Source organism: Erinaceus europaeus, chromosome 5 (genome assembly GCF_950295315.1).
Source record: "Erinaceus europaeus chromosome 5, mEriEur2.1, whole genome shotgun sequence".
NCBI classification, from domain to species: Eukaryota; Metazoa; Chordata; class Mammalia; order Eulipotyphla; family Erinaceidae; genus Erinaceus; species Erinaceus europaeus.
The window spans coordinates 1,565,233-1,584,094 of NC_080166.1; the positions used below are offsets into that span (position 1 = coordinate 1,565,233).

The 18,862-nt window shown below is 48.4% G+C and overlaps 1 protein-coding gene across 1 annotated transcript in view; it reads right to left on the reverse strand.

Moving 5' to 3' along the window:
* Positions 1-654: 654 nt before the first annotated feature.
* Positions 655-18,862, reverse strand: part of LIFR (LIF receptor subunit alpha) — a 62,020-nt gene continuing 43,812 nt past the window's right edge. Inside the window, exons 14-20 of the mRNA XM_007517629.3 lie at positions 17,196-17,375; positions 14,801-14,902; positions 11,808-11,975; positions 7,251-7,412; positions 5,926-6,019; positions 2,892-2,970; positions 655-2,226 (exon numbers count right to left, since the gene is read on the reverse strand). Coding sequence (XP_007517691.3) covers positions 1,639-2,226; positions 2,892-2,970; positions 5,926-6,019; positions 7,251-7,412; positions 11,808-11,975; positions 14,801-14,902; positions 17,196-17,375 — 1,373 coding nt within the window. The 3' untranslated portion in view covers positions 655-1,638. The remainder of the gene's footprint in view (positions 2,227-2,891; positions 2,971-5,925; positions 6,020-7,250; positions 7,413-11,807; positions 11,976-14,800; positions 14,903-17,195; positions 17,376-18,862) is intronic.

Genomic DNA, 18,862 nt, shown 5'->3' on the forward strand with positions numbered 1-18,862 from the left:
CTGGTCACGTGGGCTCTTTCCGACATGGGCTTTTATTTATATTTATATATAAAGATAGGAGTTAGAGGGAAAAATCAACAGATCGATTCTGTGTAAATACCATACAGAACCTTGGCTGATTAAGGACAAAGGTGGGTTTTGACTTAATTGTCGAGTGCTTTTGCCTTAAACTAGTGAAAGTTGAAATGCAGGGGCGGCTCGAGGGCAGGGAGAATCTAAAATGCCTTCTAGAGCTTTTCACTCCACTTTTCCAAAGGCCACACTCACTCTAGGCAGCACCTGCAGAAACCAAACTGGACCGGGCACCCTGGGGACACAGAGGTGTTGTAGCCAGTCGGCCCGGGGCCACCGCCACTGCACGCATCCTGCGGAGTGGCGTGCCCGCGATCCCAGTCAGCTCCCAGAGCGCAGCCCTCCTCCGGTACCTGCTCCTGCTGGAAGCATTCTTTGAGGCTTTAGGCGTAAATATTTAAGGGCCAGATCAGGTAGCATGGACGGGTGATCACTGAAGGAGGGGCCGCCAAGACTCGCGTCCAAGGGCAACAGCCCGGTCTCCATGGAGGAAGAGAAGCCGCTCAGACCCCTCTGGATAATAAACACCACGAGGTGTCACTTAGTAGTCGTCTCAGATAGCAAATCATTGGAATTGTATGCTAATATCAAATATGTTCCTATATTTATGAGCTGACACTGTGAACTACAGCAACAACAACCAAAAAATGACCCCAATAAAAAATGGGGAGAGGATATGGACAGACTAGTCACTAAAGAAGAGATCCGAAAGACCGACAGACATATTAAAAAAAATGCTCCAAGTCACTGACCGTCAGACAGATGCAAATAAAAATAACAAGGAGATAGCACTTCAAAAAACAGAAACAAAAAACACAGAAGCGACGTTGTGTCACACAGACACACAAGAAGGCCAGAAACAAAACAAAAGGGACATTCGGGCCTATATGCCGAGAAACCGAAGTTTAAGCTCACAAGGCAGCCAGACGCACTGAAGAGAAAGCTGCCGCGAAGGTGAAGCCGGAGAGCCTGCAGGACGCCAGGGCTCCGACCAGGCCGGCCAGTGGCAGCGGGCTCCACGCCGTGGGCACGAGGGAGGGAGGGAGGGAGGGAGGGAGGGAGGGAGGCGGCACGCTCGTGCCAGACGAAGCCCCAGAGCTGATGCCACGTCCACAGGCCGGGGGCTCTGGGGTCCTGTGGGCGGAGGAGTGAGAACGCCTCGGCATCTGAAACCGGCGCTGGCTCTTCCTCCAGGCGAAGGATGCCAGGCGGACGGACAGACGGATGGACGGAGGCCCGCGCACTGGGACGTGTCCCTCCCTTGCCCACGAGAGCACGGGCGCTGCTCCCAGACTGGTCTCCCTCGGGGAGCAAAGCATCCGCGTCGGCATCGGCATCGGCATCGGCACGGGATCTGCCCCTGGGGAGGGAGCCAGGCAGCCTGCGCCGGGCGAGGCCTCCTTCTAGAAGCACAGGGTTCGGGCCGGGGCGTCGAGGCCGGGACTGCACATCAGTACTTGGGGCTCCGTCCCATCCCAGAGTCCCAGACAACCTCCACGAGGCCCGGTGCCACCAGTCGGGCCACTTATAGAGACAGCGGGCGGGCGACCTGGGTGGCAGACGCCGCTAGTCGTTGGGTTTGTTCTGGAAGAAGTTGCTGAAGGACCAGCCCCCTCCGCTCCACTTGGGCGACTCTTCGTTCCTCGGGGGGATGAGGAACTGGCGGGAGTCGACGGAGCAGGGGCTCCCGAAGGAGCCCACGTCGCTGCTGCTGTCCGGGGACAGCGGGGCCAGCGGGGCCAGCGGGGCCAGCGGGGTCCAGGTGCCGGCGTCGGCCTGAGGCCTGTAGCCCCCGGCACCCCCGCGGCTCCCGGGCAGCTGCAGCTGCGGCTTGTAACCTGTGCACCGCGCGGGCCCCCCGTCCTGCCCCCCATCCTGCCCCCCGTCGGGCCGGGCCTGCGGCTGGTACCCGGACTGCACGTCCATGTAGACCACCTGGCCCGCCGGCCCGGCCTCCTCCACGAGCGGCGGGCAGTAGGACACCGGCACCTGCTTGTCTGCGTCCCCATCCCCGGGGCCGCTCTCCGGCCGCTCGGCCACCGGGGAGGCGAGCTCCGTGTCTTCCGTTTTGGGGACGGTCGGGCCGGCTTCCAGGACCTCCACAGTGTTTGGGGTGCAGGGGTTCATCTCCAGGGTTTTAAGGGCGCTGCTCCCCTAGAAACAAACGGCAGACACAGAGGGATTAAAGATGGCAGCTGAAGGTCACACCTCGCCCACTCACCGGAGCAATGTGACTTTGGCCTCTCACGTATACTCATCCAACCCCACCCTCTCTCCCCCTCTCTCTCCCCGCAGGGATGCCGCTGGGCTTGGTGCTGACACTACTATGAATCCACTGGTGTTTTTTTCTCCCTATTTTTATTTTTGTGTTGGATAGGACAGAGAGAAATTGAGAGGGGAGGGGAGACAGGGAGGGAGAGAGACAGACAGACACCTGCAGACCTGCTTTGCCACTTGTGAAGCGACCCCCCCCCCCCCGCAGGTGGGGAGCCGGGGCTCAAACCCAGATCCTTGTGGAGGTCCCCGCACTTAGTACTATGTGCACTTAACCGGGCGCACCACCACGGAGCCCCCTAAAATCTCTGTCTCCCCTCCTGTAGTGACTACCAGAGCAAAGCCACTCCTTGCCTACTTATTATTATTTTCCTAGCTCCTAACAGTCATGGAGAAATCATGTACCACTGGTAACTTCAGAGTTCAGCAGGCGTTAACGCACGTTTTACAGAGGACAGCGTCTGCGCCGTAGAGACGTTTCACAAAACGCTGAGAGAAAAGGAAGCCAGCATTTCGCAGATCAATGTAAGAAAACAAAAAGTTACCTCACAAGCACTCTTTTGGAACTGCAGTGCTTTACAATTCTCTGGGTTTGGGATGTCAGGGTAGAAGGTTTCTTTGATCCTTTAAGTAAAGAATGATTTGATTTTAATGATTATAAGTTACAAATCAGGCACAGAAATCAATCAACGATCTGAAGTTTTCTAAACTATTTATTTACTCACTTGTTATTGGATAGCGACCAAGAGAAATTGAGAGAGAAGGGGGTGATAGAGAGGAAGAGAGACAGAGAGACCCCTGCGGACCTGCTTCACCTTCACCGCCGGTGAAGCGACTCCCCTGCAGGTGGGGAGCCGGGGGCTCAAACCAGGATCTTTTTTTAAGATTTTATTTATTTATGAGAAAGATAGGAGGAGAGAGAAAGAACCAGACATCGCTCTGGCACATGTGCTGCTGGGGATCGAACTTGGGACCTCACGCTTGAGAGACCAAAGCTTTCTCACTGCTCCACCTCCCGGACCACTCGAGCCAGGAGCTTATCAACCGGTCCTTGTGCTTTGTGCCACGTGCGCTTAACCTGCTGCGCTACGGCCCGACTCCCAGAATTTTTTTTTTTTAAGGAGAGACATGGCTCTTCCCAAGTGCCTGTGGTGGTGTGCTAGCCCTGCCCTAGGAGGGGCGCTGGGAGTCCAAATCCGGAGCTGGGATCTACACCGTGTGCACAGCTAGGCAGGCCTCTCGCAGGCCAGCTGTCCTGCCGACCTCTCTTCAGGAGTGGCGTCACGAACACCCGAGAGGACAGGGAAGGCCACAGTGGGGAGACACACACCTAGGTGTGGCCCGAATCCTGACCCCCGCACCTGCTGGGAGCATCTCAGCCGCTGGAGAAGTGTCAGGGGTGGTGGAGCCCTGTATGGATACCTCTCCTCACTCTTGATCTTTTCAAAGCCAAAAAACGGGAAAGGGCATCTCAGGGTGATCCTTCACGAGAGTTTTTGTTCGATGCACTGCCTGAGGACGCGTGAACAGCACGACTGCTAGAGCTGACAGCCGTCTGTGCTGTAGGACACGGAACGCCGTGCGGGGGGCTTGCCTGCTGCTCTCCACGGGCTCCGGGCTACCCGGGCGCCAACGGCTACGCATCTCGAGCAAAACCAAGCACGTCTTAAGATTGGCTCAGTGTCATTCCTGAAGCTGGTATAAAGTACCTTATCACTGGAAGTGTCTGCAGGAAAAATTATTTTGTTGAGCCGGAGAAATGGCACCACTAAGAGTGCACCATTAGGCGTGTACCACACTCTTGTCTGGGCCACCAGAGGGCCTGGGTTCAGGCCCCAGCACTGTCATAAACCAGAGCTGAGAAGGGCTCTGGTCAAAACCAGCCAACCAAGGGAAAGAAAAACTAAGAGCTTTGCTCATCTATATCCTCAACATTGTAACTTCTGAACTCTTTTACCTTTTATTGGTATTGAAGTGATTTTTTAAATACGTATTCCCTTTTGTTGCCTTTGTTGTTTTATTGTTGTAAATATTGTTATTGATGTCGTCATTGGTGGATAGGACAGAAAGAAGTGGAGAGAGGAGGAAAAGACAGAGAGGGGGAGAGGAGAGAAAGACAGACACCTGCAGACCTGCTTCACCGCCTGTGAAGCGACTCCCCTGCAGGTGGGGAGCCGGGGGCTCGAACCGGTATCCTTACACTGGTCCTTGCACTTCGCGCCACCTGCGCTTAACCCACTGTGCTACCGCCCGACTCCCGAAATGGTTTTTCAAATGTGAAGTCTGGCAATGAGAATATGGCCACCCAGAGAAGTCCTTGCCAGGGGACTGTGAGGTGCTGTCACCCACTGACATCCTTCTCCACACTTGTATCTACCTAGCCCTCACCTCATCTCTCATCCCCTTCACTGCTCCCCTGAGCGAACCTCACCTCTATTCTACCTCATCTCTAACCTTCCACTGTGTCACCTCACCTGACTCTTCACCTCACCTTTTCACCTCATCTCGCCTCACCTCACTTCTTCACTTCACCTCACTCTTCACTTCCACTCTTTACTTTACCTGCTTGTCCCCTGGAGCACACAGCTCCCACTTTTTCTAGAAGAACCAGCCATTTCCAGTTTCCAGGCCTTACTCTGTCATTGTGGGACATCCTCTCCCCTCCCCTCACCTTCTGGGGCCCTGCTACAGTCAAGGCCTGAATGACCACCTCCACCGACCTGCAGCCTTGCTATTGTCCTCACGGTGGCTGGTGTCCTGATCATTGACTGCCCACACCTGCTGGCTTCTGCTTACTGGACAATCATGGCTTTATGGGTCAGTTTCCTCTACTAGACTGAGTCCTCCAAGCCACTACTGCGCTAACTCCTCCCTTCCTCCCCTGGGAAGAGGAAGCTTGTAGTCGCTGAGCAAATGACCAGCTTTTCCTTTTTTTCTGCCTCCATGTTTATCACTGGTGCCTGCATTATGAATCCACTGCTCCTGGAGGCCATTCTTTTCATTTTTTTTCCTTTTTATACAATAGAACAGAGAGAAATGGAGAGCGGAGGGGATGCCAGAGAGGGAGAGAGAAAGACAGACACCTGCAGACCTGCTTTGTGCCATTTGTGAGGCGACCTCCCTGCAGGTGGGGAGCCGGGGGCTCGAACTGGGGTCCTTGAGCAGGTCCTTGAGCTTAGTACTATGCACACTTAACCCTCTGCACCACCACCTGGGCCTCATGACCAACTTTTCTCCAAGCTACTAGCAGACGAGGGGTCTTACTCATGTTAGATCTGACAGTCTTGCAGGTAGCTACTGCCATAGTTATGCTGGCAGGTGTTTTGTAGTACAGCTGCCATCCCTTTAATTCATCGGTCAGTGCAGAAGGGAGCCATTGCACTTCCACTGGGAGAATCTGAAGCCTTCAAAGAATGTACCGTGCTCTGCACAGTACTAGATCCTGTGTCAGTTCTGCCTGTGATGAGCACTTCTAGCTAAGTCGCTTCAGCCAAGAAGACATATCTGTTTGTTAACATATGAACCGAAGAGCCAGGCTCTCGGGCACAGAACCTCCAGAGTGAACGTAAGTACCATTACCATTCTCGCTTCCGATAGCAAAGGATGCTGGTCACCACGCCGACAATGACGGCCACTGCCACTGGGATGAGAATGGCAATAATCAACCCCACAGCTGAAAGGAGAACGTTGAGAATATCAGGTCATTATTTTATTACAAAACAGTGAATTAAGTTCAATAAAATTGTAGCTGCTCCAGGATACTGACAAAGTATTATAATATAATCTTAAAAGTACGATAGTAGGACCAGAATAGCTTGGCAGGCAGAAGACAGCCTTACCGTGCATGAGGCCTTGGGTTGGGTTTCACATCAAGCACCACGGACAGCACCTAAGGGATCTTAAGTGTATCTCCCTTTCTCCTTTTCTTGCTCTTCCCTCCTCCTTCCTGTCCTTCTCCTCTTTCTCTCCCTCCGCTTCACCCTTCCTCACTCACTCTTATGAGACATACAGACTGGAAGTAACTGGCTGGCTGGACTGGGAAAGCCACTTAGCAGTAAACACAGGTGCACTAGAATCTCCGTGATTTCCCATTGCCCTGTTAAAAATGCAATCTGATATTTTTTACACTAATAATTAATTTATGCAGAGCAGGGCATCTCAGTGTTAACAGTCCTGGCACTGTGAGTCAGCAGCTATGCCCTCACTGAATGGCGCAGCCACATGCACTGGATGAAGCTGGACAGCATTCTCTAGTCTCCAACCATCAGACCAGAGGCATTCCCGAGTCCTGGCAGCCAGAAATGTCCTCACCATCTGACTGTGCCAAAGGGAACAGAAGCTCCCCAGTCAAGAGCCATATCCCTATGGCTTTTTTTTTTTTTAAGATTTTATTTATTTATTGCATATCAACAGAGAAATCTATAGGAAAAGGGGAGATAGAGGCAAGGAAACAAAGACACCTGCAGTACTGCTTCACCATTTGCAAAGCTCCCCCCTCAGGTGGGACTGTGGGCTTGAACCTCGTGCACTGTAACATGTACACGCAACCAGGAGTGCCGCCGCCCGGCCCCTGTGATACTATTTTTCTTTTACTTTTTCTTTCTCTAATGATGTTAAAAATCACAGGACAGGGCAAAACATTTCATACTTGTTGACCATTGCAGAAAGAACTACAACACCAACTTAGAACCCTACACTTCAGATATAGTCTTCGTTAACTATTTTTTTGGGCACTCAACTAGGAAATGGCTTCCAGTAACTGAGCAGGATAAACGTGGAGTCATCCATAGGCTTTTAACCACATCCTCTATCCAGTGTGAAAATAATATAATACGAAGTTTGAAAACTGGCAAAAGTATAAAAAAGCAGAAAAGCAGTGTGCACTGTGGCAGCACTTGACGTACAGTTCTCCTTTGTCACCACAAACATGCTCTTCTCCGGGCCCATCCCACCACCCGTGTAGGCTCGCAAGACCAGGTGGTAACTCGTTTTCCCCTGCAGATCTGCAATTCTCAGTGTCTTCTGAGATACATCTGTGATATTCTTAATCTTGACATCAGAACGACCTGTTTAATAAAAAAAAAAAAAAGAAGGCTCTCCTATTACTGATGCCTACATCATGTTACCGAATGAACACACAGGTTCCCCCATGTCCATTTAAGTGAGTCTTACCATTGGCCACTTCCAAGGGCTGGTGGTCATGGAATAATCATTCAAATTCTACCTCTACCAGCTAGCAGGCTGCACAGACAGCTCATTCTTTAAAATACTCTGGACTTGAGTTTCCCTAACTATGAAACTGGACATTATGGCTTCTCTCTCAAAGGGCTATGTAAAGTGATCATACAGGGGGCCAGTCAGTGGTGTACCTGGTTAAGCACACACATCACGTTGCACAAGGAACCAGGTTCAAGCCCGTGGTCCCCACCTGCAGGAGGAAAGCTTCAGGAGAGGTGAATCAGGGCTTCAGGTTCTATCTGTTTCCCTCTCTCTCTCTCTCTCTCTCTCTCTCTACCTATCTATCTATCTCTCCCCTCTAATTTCTGTCTCTATATAATAATAAATAAATACATAAATAGCATTTTAAATGTTTTTTAACAGGTGATCATATACATTCTCTAGAATAGTGCTTGACATATAACAGGCAACCAATAAAAGATATTTTTCTAATACTACATAAGAAAAACAGCCCAAACCAAAATCCACTGGGGCAGGGGATGCTGCCATTGGAGCTGATCCTACCAATGAGTCAGGTGGAACTCTCAGGAAACCAGCGTGTCAGTGGAGAAACACTAGACTCCAAGCCATGCTGGGATACAGCCAGTGTGAGTTCTCACATGAATTACCACTGAGGAAAGTCCATAAATCACCTGGACAGGAAGTCTGAAATGCTGTATCAGTTATAACTTTTGAATGTTTAACCAAAATCATTCAAGACTGTGTTAAAAATTAAGCCACCACTGTTAACTAGTAGCAAAAACATAATGGTTGCCTGTCAGCACATGTACAACCACCAACGACCACTTTAAAATCATGCTATCAGTTTCTCTGGGAATTTTTTTTCCATAATTCAGTGTAATCTTAGATCAATAGTGATTTACTTTAAGATCTTAGAGACAGGTTGGGGTCGTGGATCCACCTGCCATTGCCCATGTCCAGTGGAGAAGCAATTACAGAAGGCAGACCTCCCACCTTCTGCACCCCATAAAGAATTTTGGTCCATACTCCCAGTAGGGGAAAAAAGATATACTCCCAGTAGGGGGAAAATGATAGGGGTAGGTGACTAGAGGGCTTTGAACTCCAACTTTATCAGGACCCGGAGAGAGAGCAGGAAAATGGGAGGGATGTGTGGATGTATAGTAGGTGGAGGTGTGACTTAGAAAGGAAGAGAAGATGGGACCATAGGGGAAAAGGGGGAAAGATACAAATATAGACAGAGAGTTGTAAAAATAATATTTAACCCACATCTGCAACCTTAGGAGAACTGCTGTAGCTTCCACTGGAGGGAATGGGAATTCAGAACTCTGGTGGTGCCAAGTGTGGAGTTATATCCATTATCTTGTAATTTTGTAAATCAATATTAAATCACTAATAGAAAATATTAGACATTAGCTACCCATGTTCTGTGAGTGCAGTGACAGGCCTCTCCTATTCCCACTGACCACTCCCCAACTCTATCAGTTAGGGAGAAGCATCAGAACACCTGGTAAAGGAGTGTTTCCTTTAAGCGGATATAAACAAGAACTCTTCTAAGGGAAATTAGCTGGTAGGATCATGTTTCTTTTCTTGCTTTCTTATTGTTCTAATTGTCTTTTTCCCTCCACTGCTTGGTGGACCAATTCCTAATCTTCCTATATCCGTCAGCTAACCTGTAACAAATTTTTCTCAATTGCAGTGCCCTCCCTAAACCTTCTGTCTTCTCTCCTGCAAGGACCTCCTTATCCAAGGCGCTTGCACGTTGTAACACGTGAACTGTACTGGACACACCCCCATCTGGATCCCGTGCTATTTCTCTGATATTTCCCTGATTCTGTCTCTCTTGGTCACATGCCTATAAAATACATGTATAAGAGACTCAGGCTTTGACTGGTGGTCCCACTTCCTAGTTCTCTAGTTCCAAATTTGGGCAAAAATTTCATTAGCTTCCTAACTTCTCTACTAGTTAATTATTCCAAAATTGCTGATTGTGCATGATTATTTCTTTTTATAGCATGATATCTTTTCAATAGAGATGGTATAGTTCCATCTCTGGTGATTTAAAAAAATTGTTTGTCCCTTTGATTTCTCCTGGCTGCTGCCCATCCTGTTAAAATCTTTCTCGCCTGCTGGTTGTCTTTAGCTGCTAATCTTACTTAAGCCTGAGCACAAAGAAGGGTCACTGGGCTGAGTGCCTAAGAGTATGTATGTGTGTGTTTGGGTGGGGGTGTTTGCTCATGGTTAATGCACTTGACTTATTCTGGTGGGGAATGAACACACAGGCTCTAGAACAATTCCTCAAATACCAGAATCTCTCTCTCTTAAATTATTTTATTAGTGATTTATTATTGACTTAAGAAATTACAAGATAATAGGGGAACAGTGCCGTACCCTGCACTGTTCCCACCACTAGTGTTCTGAATCTCCATTCTCTTTATTGAAAGCTACAGCAGTTCTCCTAAGATACGGGTTATTGTTTCTACAGCTGTCTATATTTGTATATATTGGTCCAATTTTTTCTATGGTACCATCTTCTTTTCATTTCCAAGTCACATATATGACTACTACTATATCCAAATGCTCTCCTGTTTTCCTTCACTCTCTCTGGGGCCTGATGGAGTTGGGGTTCAGAGCCCTCTGGCCATCTTCCCCTTATCATTTCTCCCCTTCTGGGAGCACGGACCCAAATTCTTTATGGGGAGCAGAAGGTGGGAGTTCTGGCTTCTGTCATTGCTTCTCCGCTGGACATGGGTGCTGGCAAGTGGATCCACACCCCCAGCCTGTGTCTGTCTGTCCCTAGCGGGGCAGGGCTCTGGGGAGGGGAGGGAGGTTCCAGGGCACACTGAGTATCAGATTCTCTGTCTTCCCTAAGGAACTATTTATTCACTTATTTTTGCCAAAGAGAGATCCTCTCCTCTCTTGTCCAGTGAAACAGGCGTGGCTGAAAAGGTTTTATTAGGTAGGGGGGAAGCAGAACAAGGTAGTCTGTGCCATTTATTCATGATGTCCCCTTCAGGAGGGTCTTTGGCTTCATTTCTACAAAGAATATACGTCTTGTCCTCCAGCCAGGGAGGGGACCTTCCCACTAGCCACCCAAAGGTCTCAGGCCTGGTGGTCCTGACTGCTCTTCTACCGCGGCCCTGATCATCCCAGCCGATCGCAGATACTTTTCCCCACATCTGCTCCTGCAGGGTGAGTCCAATGCCCTGCCGTCAACCTCCACTTCAACACCCTCCATTCCTCCACTTCACACCCTCAAATGACCTCCTTTTTATGGCTTTGCATTTTATTCTTTTTGTTTGTTTCCTTGAGCTCTGATTCTTGTGAGCAATCCACCAGGTCTAATTCAAATGCTAGAGATTTAACTATTTCAAGTGCAGAATTTCTGGGCATATAGAGAAAACAACACGATGGATATCTGCATGACTTGATATTTACACGGACAGCTTGGAAGGTTCAGGAAAAGCTAACCTTGGTGAGAGGGGGTAGGCAGATATTTGGTGCAGGCTCTCGGGAAAGGAGTGACTTAGCTGATGCCTGGTCAGCGTCTTGATGTCTTTCTACTTGTCAGACAGGCATTAAATAATCCAAGTGGTTTATGCTGAGGAAAGTCATTAAGGGAAATGAAAGCTCAAACTGAAAAAATTATATGCTTGTGCTGTGCGATTATGAAAACCAACATCTGACTCCAGGCAGAAAGACGACTGAGTGGAGGGAAAGCCAGAAGTCTGCATCAACATTTCTCTATTTGCAGGTTGGAGAAGTCCCTCAGGTCCTTGAGCATACACTTGACAATGGTCCAGCACTGACTGTCCTTTCTGAGGCCTAATGGTTGCACACACCACCAAACTAGTCAGTCAGCGTCCCTGCTCATCATGGTCACAGCCTGCCATGCCGATGGCTCTTTGTCAGGTAACAGGAGGCTCCAAAGCCACTGTCTGGGTGCTGGGAAGTTGCTCTCCATCACTGTACATACAGGGAGACCTTTCTTCTCATGTAGCCTTCCTTCAGGAGGGGCTCTGGCTCTGGCTCCAGTAACACTAGGCAGGGATACTCAGAGCACACAGTCATTTTATCACACTAAGATTTTAAAATTCTTGTCTTCTAAAATGACTGTGTTTTTGTTTCTCTATATTAAGCTACTCAGCAGAAACTCATTTCTTTACTTTCTTTTTTTTTTTTTTTTGATATGTGTGTTTCTTTTGTTAAACTTTTGGCAGTAGGGACTCCTAAAAAGTGGTAAATTCACTCTACTAATCACTTACCAGGTTCCAATCCCCTCATCTTAGATGTGTCCCTTTCTCCTTTTTCAAAGTAAAATAAGTATCCTTTTAAAAATCCTCTAAGCTCTTCCACAGGGATATCTTCCCATCTCACCAATATGGAGTCTGCAGAGGTATCTTCAACAGTAAAATTTGGTGCAACATTTGGTGCTGTGAAAGGGAAAAAGCCACAGCTGAATTTAGTACTATGGAGTAATTGTGTAATTACTAATGCAGAGTTACTGTAGTTATTAACGCCGAGTAACTGTATAATCACTAATGTAGAGTGACTACGTAATTACTAATGCAGAGTAACTGTAATTACTAATGAACAGTAACTCTGATTACTAATGTGGAGTAATTGTAACTACTACTACAGAGTAACTGTGTAATTAGTAATACAGAGTAATTGTGTGTTTGCTAATACAGAGTAACTATGTAATTACTAATACAGAGTAATTGTGTGTTTGCTAATACAGAGTAACCGTGTAATTACTAATACAGAGTAATTGTGTGTTTGCTAATACAGAGTAACCGTGTAATTACTAATACAGAGTAATTGTGTGTTTGCTAATACAGAGTAACCGTGTAATTACTAATACAGAGTAATTGTGTGTTTGCTAATACAGAGTAACTGTGTAATTACTAATACGGAGTAATTGTGTGTTTGCTAATATAGAGTAACCGTGTAATTACTAATACAGAGCAACGGTTTGATTACTAATGTGGAGTAATTGTGTAATTACTAATGCGGAGTAAGTGTATAATTACGAACGCAGAGTAATTGTCTGACTGCTAATACATAGTAACTGTGTAATTACTAATACTGTCCTTTCTGAGGCCTCATGGATGCACACACTAATTACTAGTGGACCAAACTAGTCAGTCAGCGTCCCTGCTCATCATGGTCACAGCCTGCCATGCCGATGGCTCTCTGTCAGGTAACAGGAGGCTCCAAAGCCACTGTCTGGGCACTGGGAAGTTGCTCTCCATCACTGTATGTACAGGGAGACCTTTCCTCTCACGTAGCCTTCCTTCAGGAGGGGCTCTGGCTCTGGCTCCAGTAACGCTAGGCAGGGATACTCAGAGCACAATTACTAATGCAGAGTAATCCTGTGATTGCTAATACACAGTAACTGTGCAATTACTAATGCAGATGAACTGTAATTACTAATACAGAGTAACTGTGTGATCACTAATGCAGAACAACTGAGTGATTACTAATGAAGAATAACTGTGTAATTATTAATGCAGAGTAACTGAGTAATTACTAATGCAGAATAACTGAGTAACTACTAATGCAGAGTAACTGAGTGATTACTAATGCAGAGTAACTGAGTGATTACTAATGCAGAGTAACTGAGTGATTACTAATGCAGAGTAACTGAGTAATTACTAATGCAGAGTAACTGAGTGACTACTAATGCAGAGTAACTGAGTGACTACTAATGCAGAGTAACTGAGTGATTACTAATGCAGAGTAACTGAGTGATTACTAATGCAGAGTAACTGAGTGATTACTAATGCAGAGTAACTGAGTAATTACTAATGCAGAGTAACTGAGTAACTACTAATGCAGAGTAACTGAGTGACTACTAATGCAGAGTAACTGAGTGATTACTAATGCAGAGTAACTGTGTAATTACTAATGCAGAGTAACTGAGTGATTACTAATGCAGAGTAACTGTGTAATTACTAATGCAGAGTAACTGAGTAACTACTAATGCAGAGTAACTGAGTGATTACTAATGCAGAGTAACTGTGTAATTACTAATGCAGAGTAACTGAGTGATTACTAATGCAGAGTAACTGTGTAATTACTAATGCAGAGTAACTGAGTAACTACTAATGCAGAGTAACTGAGTGATTACTAATGCAGAGTAACTGTGTAATTACTAATACAGAGTAATGAGTAACTGAGTAATTACTAATGCAGAGTAACTGAGTGATTACTAATGCGGAGTAACTGAGTGATTACTAATGCGGAGTAACTGAGTGATTACTAATGCGGAGTAACTGAGTGATTACTAATGCGGAGTAACTGAGTGATTACTAATGCGGAGTAACTGAGTGATTACTAATGCGGAGTAACTGAGTGACTACTGATGCGGAGTAACTGAGTGACTACTGATGCAGAGTGACTGATTAAACAATACAGAGTAGCTGTGTAGTCACTAGACAGAGCAAGGCATGACTGATATTTCTGGTGTCAAGAGGAACTACCCTTGGGGCTGCATCTTTATTTTCTATTTAATTTTACGCCTCAGAAATTTTTCATTACACTTTATTTGTGAAGCTTTTATACTAACAAGCAGATATAAGGGCAGAACTTGGAAAAATAAACATCTTTATAGAAGGAAACTGTCAAAACCCCAAGTGACTAGACTAGCGCACTCCGATTGCACGTCCCCTTTTGATGCTTCTGAACGATGAATAATTTTCAGAAACTTGCATGAATGAAAATTAAGTTTTCTGATGCTCAAGATTACACTTCTCAGTACCAACAATAAGACTGAAACAGTACTGAACAGGTGGCAAAGGAATAGGTAAATACTTTCAAATTTATTATGAAAATAATTTTGTTTTCTTACACTAAGCAGCTCTACTCAATCTTACGTGTTGTTTGTTTTTCTGCCTCTGGGGCTTAGTGCTGGCACTACAAATCCACCGCTCCTGGTGGACACTTTTCCCCCCGTTTTATTAGACAGGACAGAGAGAAACTGATAGAGGAGGGGGAGATAGATCAGGAGAGAAAAAGAGACACCTGCAGACCTGCTTCACCACTCGTGAAGCCTTCCCACTGCAGGTGGGGATCCGGGACTCGAACCCAGATCCTTGCGTGGGTCCTTGTGCTTAATACTATGTGCGCTTATCCAGGTGCACCACGGCCCGCCCCCAAATTCAATCTATTTCTCTAGGATTTATCTTTCTATTATGAATACTTTTGGATCCTTCATATACCATGAACTCAAAGAAGACTTACCCATTTAACTTACCCAATTCTTCTATATATCCGACTATAGAGCGCAATAATTGATAACCTTGACTTTTACACCCATAGAGGAAAAAGTTATATCTCACGCCTGGACGAAACTGATCTATGTTGTGAAAGCAAACAGAAGACTTTCATAAGTAAATGTCACTCAGAAAATAGACGTGAGAGTTGAATTTATAATCACATGTTCTACAAATCACAAAGCTGATTCTGAGCAGATGCTCATCTTACTGTAAGACTCCAGGTATCTCCAGAGTTGGCAAATACCGAGAGGGAAGCTGGGTGGCATAACGGGACTCCCTTCACCGGCATGGGGCGGGAGGGTGAGGAAGGCTGTCATTTTTGCCCCTCCACATCCAGCCATGATGGCTTCTTCCCAGATCTGTTTCAGGGTCACAGATCCACGTGGAGTCTCTAAGGACGGTCATTTTGGGGCTGGAAGGAATTTGTGGCTCTCCCCTCCAAGAAGCCTCTGGAGGCTCGGACTTGCACTCCCCTGTCCCGTGTGCCAGCTGTCAAAGCCCGGGCCAGAGGATCTGTTTCTCCTCCCAGAATGGCCTCTCTGTGTCCTCGATGACACACGTCCCACCAGACATGCAGGAAAAGCGACCTAACTTTAAATCCAGAAGCCCCTCCTCCAGCCAAAGCCAAGCACAGAAATGCTGGGGGCGTGAGCTCGGGCGTGCAGGACACAGCCCAGAAGCCGATGGTGGGCGGGAAACCGACAGAAGCAGATGGACAGAAAGCTAGAGAATCTCTCTGGGACCAAGGACCAAGGACCTTCAGTCAGGGATCAGACGAGCTACCAGGAAGTCAGAGCCCAACAGCTCAGTGCCCTTAGGAGCTGTCCGGGCCGGTCTGGGAAGAAGCTGCTTCTCAGGACTGGGGGCGGGTGGCAGCAGCACAGGCGACTGGGCCGACCTGGAAGAGCCGGTCACCGCGGTGCCCTGAAGGCGCCTGCCCTCCACCGTGTGCCACAGAACACCGAAGGGAGAGAGTCAACCTCTTTCCTTTGGGGACAGGTGCTCTGGAGGTGGGGATTTAATACTGTGTGTGCCTTGACGAATAGGTGCCTGGCTTTATGCTAAATTTATCCATCCTGGGGCCCGGTGGTGGCGCACCTGGTTAAGCACACACATTACAGTCTACAAAGACCCGGGTTCAAGCCCCCGGTCTCCACCTGCAGGGGGGAAGCTTCACGTGTGGTGAAGCAGGGCTGCAGGTGTGTCTCTGTCTCTCTCCCTCTCTGTCTCCCCCTTCCCTCTTAATTTCTGGCTGTCTCTATATGTCTATAGGAAATATAGACAATAAAAAGTAAAAAAAAACATTTAAAGAACCATCTATGCTGATATTCTTTACAGTCCTTTCATCTTTAGAAGAAAGAGGGGCCAGGCGGTGGCGCACCTGGTTAAGTGCACACATTACAGTCTACAAAGACCCGGGTTCAAGCCCCTGGTCCCCACCTGTAGGGGGGAAGCCTCATGAGTGGTGAGGCAGGGCTGCAGGTGTCTCTCTCTCTATCTCCCTAGCCCCTCTCAATTTCTCTCTGCCTCTATCCAATAATAAATAATTTTTAAAAAATTAGAAGAGAAAAAGGGTGGGTGAGCGCTAAGATAAAAAAAGCTAGAGGGGTAGTTGGATGAGATGACTGTAGGAGAAAGGCACTGGGGAACAAACGCCTGTGGAGGCCACACACTGACCATGCAGCAGGAAGCAAAAGGAAGGCTCTCCCGCGGGGGCAGCTCTGAACAGCTGCGCAGTGCCGTGTGCTTGACTCCTGGTGTGACTTCCCATCAGTTCGGAGACTCTGAGCGAGTCACGTCACTTCCCTGATGCTCAGATTTCCCAGCCCCTGTGGGGCTTGGCCTGTGTGCCTCAGCGGACAGTGGTCCTTGTCACCCTCAGGTCCCAGTTATACTTCTCTCCTTGACACTGAGTGAAGGAGGTATGTTTCCCTCTCTCTCTCTTCCATTGTATTACATAGGACAGAGATAAATTTAGAGGGGAGGGAAAGACAGAGGGGGATAGAGACAGAGAGACACCTGCAGCCCCCCTGCTCCCCGTCTGGCTGCCGCCACCTTCCCTGTGTGTTTCCACAGGACAGACAGACGGACGAAGCGTTGCCTGACTTTGCTGCGCCGGGACTTTATTTACTTATTGTTGAGAGACAAACACTGAGAGGGGAGGAGGAGATAGAGAGGGAGAGAGACAGAGACACCTGCAGCCCTGCTTCACCACTTGTGAAGCTTCCCCCCTACAGGTGGGGACCGGGGGCTTGAACCCGGGTCCTTGTGCGTTGTAATGTGAATGCTTACTTAACCAGCTGCACCACCACCTGGACTCCTTTTTAATTTGTTTTAAAGAGCCTAAAGTTGAGATACAGTGATTCGTCTTACCAGATCTGATTACAGTCTCAGTACTGTTTGATGGGACCTTCCTCCAGTCCATCAGGCAGGGCTCAGGCCGAGTCGAGTTGCACCACTTAACCACATAGTCACATGTCATGTTGGGGTCGTGATTCCAAGTCAGGAGGATCCCATTTCCCCCTCCAACCGTCTGCTCTATTTTGAGGTCATCTTCAACAAGAAAGGAGGACAGTTTACTGGCACTGGATGCAGCAGATAGGGGCATCTCAGGAAAATGGACGAAAGCTATAGAAATTACTTTGCTGTACAGACATTTTAAAAGGGCCCAGCCTCTCTTAATCTCCGCAAAGCTCGGAAGCGTTGCCCTGCCACTTGTTGTTGTTGGACCGACTGCTTCAGCCACCTGGACTTACAGGTGCACTCAGCAGGAACAGGCACTGAGATTCAGGCAGAGACGCGAGACGCCAGACGCGACAGGGCTGGAACGTGAAGCCCAAAGGCCAGGTAGGGAGCATGTGGGGAATAAGGGACGCAGGGTGGGAGGGCACTGGGAGGATGTGATGTGACAGTACAGGGGTGGTGGTGGAGGTGGCAGCTGGAGAGACACATGGGGAAGAGACTCAACAGTCCCAAGTCCTCTCTCCATCTCTCCAGCCCCCACGGATGTGAACTCTGACAGCAGATGGGCTTGTGTCCCAGCCCAGGCCCCGAGCACGCCGCCAGCAGCCAGGACAGAAGGTGAACAGGAGAGCGGGTCAGCCCCTCTCTTCCTTCCAAAGAAGACCGAGCCCCAGGAGTGGGGTGCTGGGGTGCTGCAGGCAGCTTAGCTGGGGACTCGAGAAATTTGGCGGCATCAAAAGGTGCGGGAAAGGAGTGGACACAGAGGGAGAAAGCCCAGTGGCACTCAGGGAGCCCTCAGGGGCGAGGATGAGACTGCCAGGGTGGGGCCTGGGAGGGGTATTTTCCCGCCAGATCTGGGCGTGGGAGAAAAGCAAGGCCCCAAGGTTCTAGGCGAGGAGGATTCGGTGCGTGAGGGCAGCGCGGACAAGGAGGAGAAGGAACGTTTGCATAGAATATTTGCAAAGTGGCAGATTCTGTACGTGCTTATCTCTGAGAGTCTGGGAAGGAGCCGGAGAGGCTTCTCGGAACAGTTTGCATTCACCAGGCAGCCGCTGGCTCTGGACGCTGAGGAATCCGCAGAACAGCTTTCTGCTTCTGTTTTATTAAAACTCTGCAGTGTAAGCCGGTGTCAGGGCTACGGGGCCCCATGGTGGGAAATGTCTAGGCAGACTCAGTTTGTGCTGGAGCCTTACGTGACTGGATGTGAGGACTCGGCCCGAGTCCTGGTGTCACTGTCCTCAGGAATATAAGCCTTGAACTACAAGGTAGCACGGCCACTGTCCACCATTGTGAGAACAGCATGATGTATATCAACTCATTGGAAGATCTTACTGGTCTTACACCACCACCCCCGCCCAGTTCATGACTGTCTGTCTGTCTGTCTGTCTGTTTTGTCTCTGCACTACTTCCCGAGGGTCCCTCCTTTCTGCTATGTCCACATGAGACTAAGGTGCCTGCTCACCTCTCTCCCTTACCTCCTCCATGACCTCTGACACAAAGCCAAGGCCCAGGGAAATGACAAGCACATGACATGACAAAGGGGCTTGTCTGTGCCAGGCCCCAGGCTTGATCCCCAG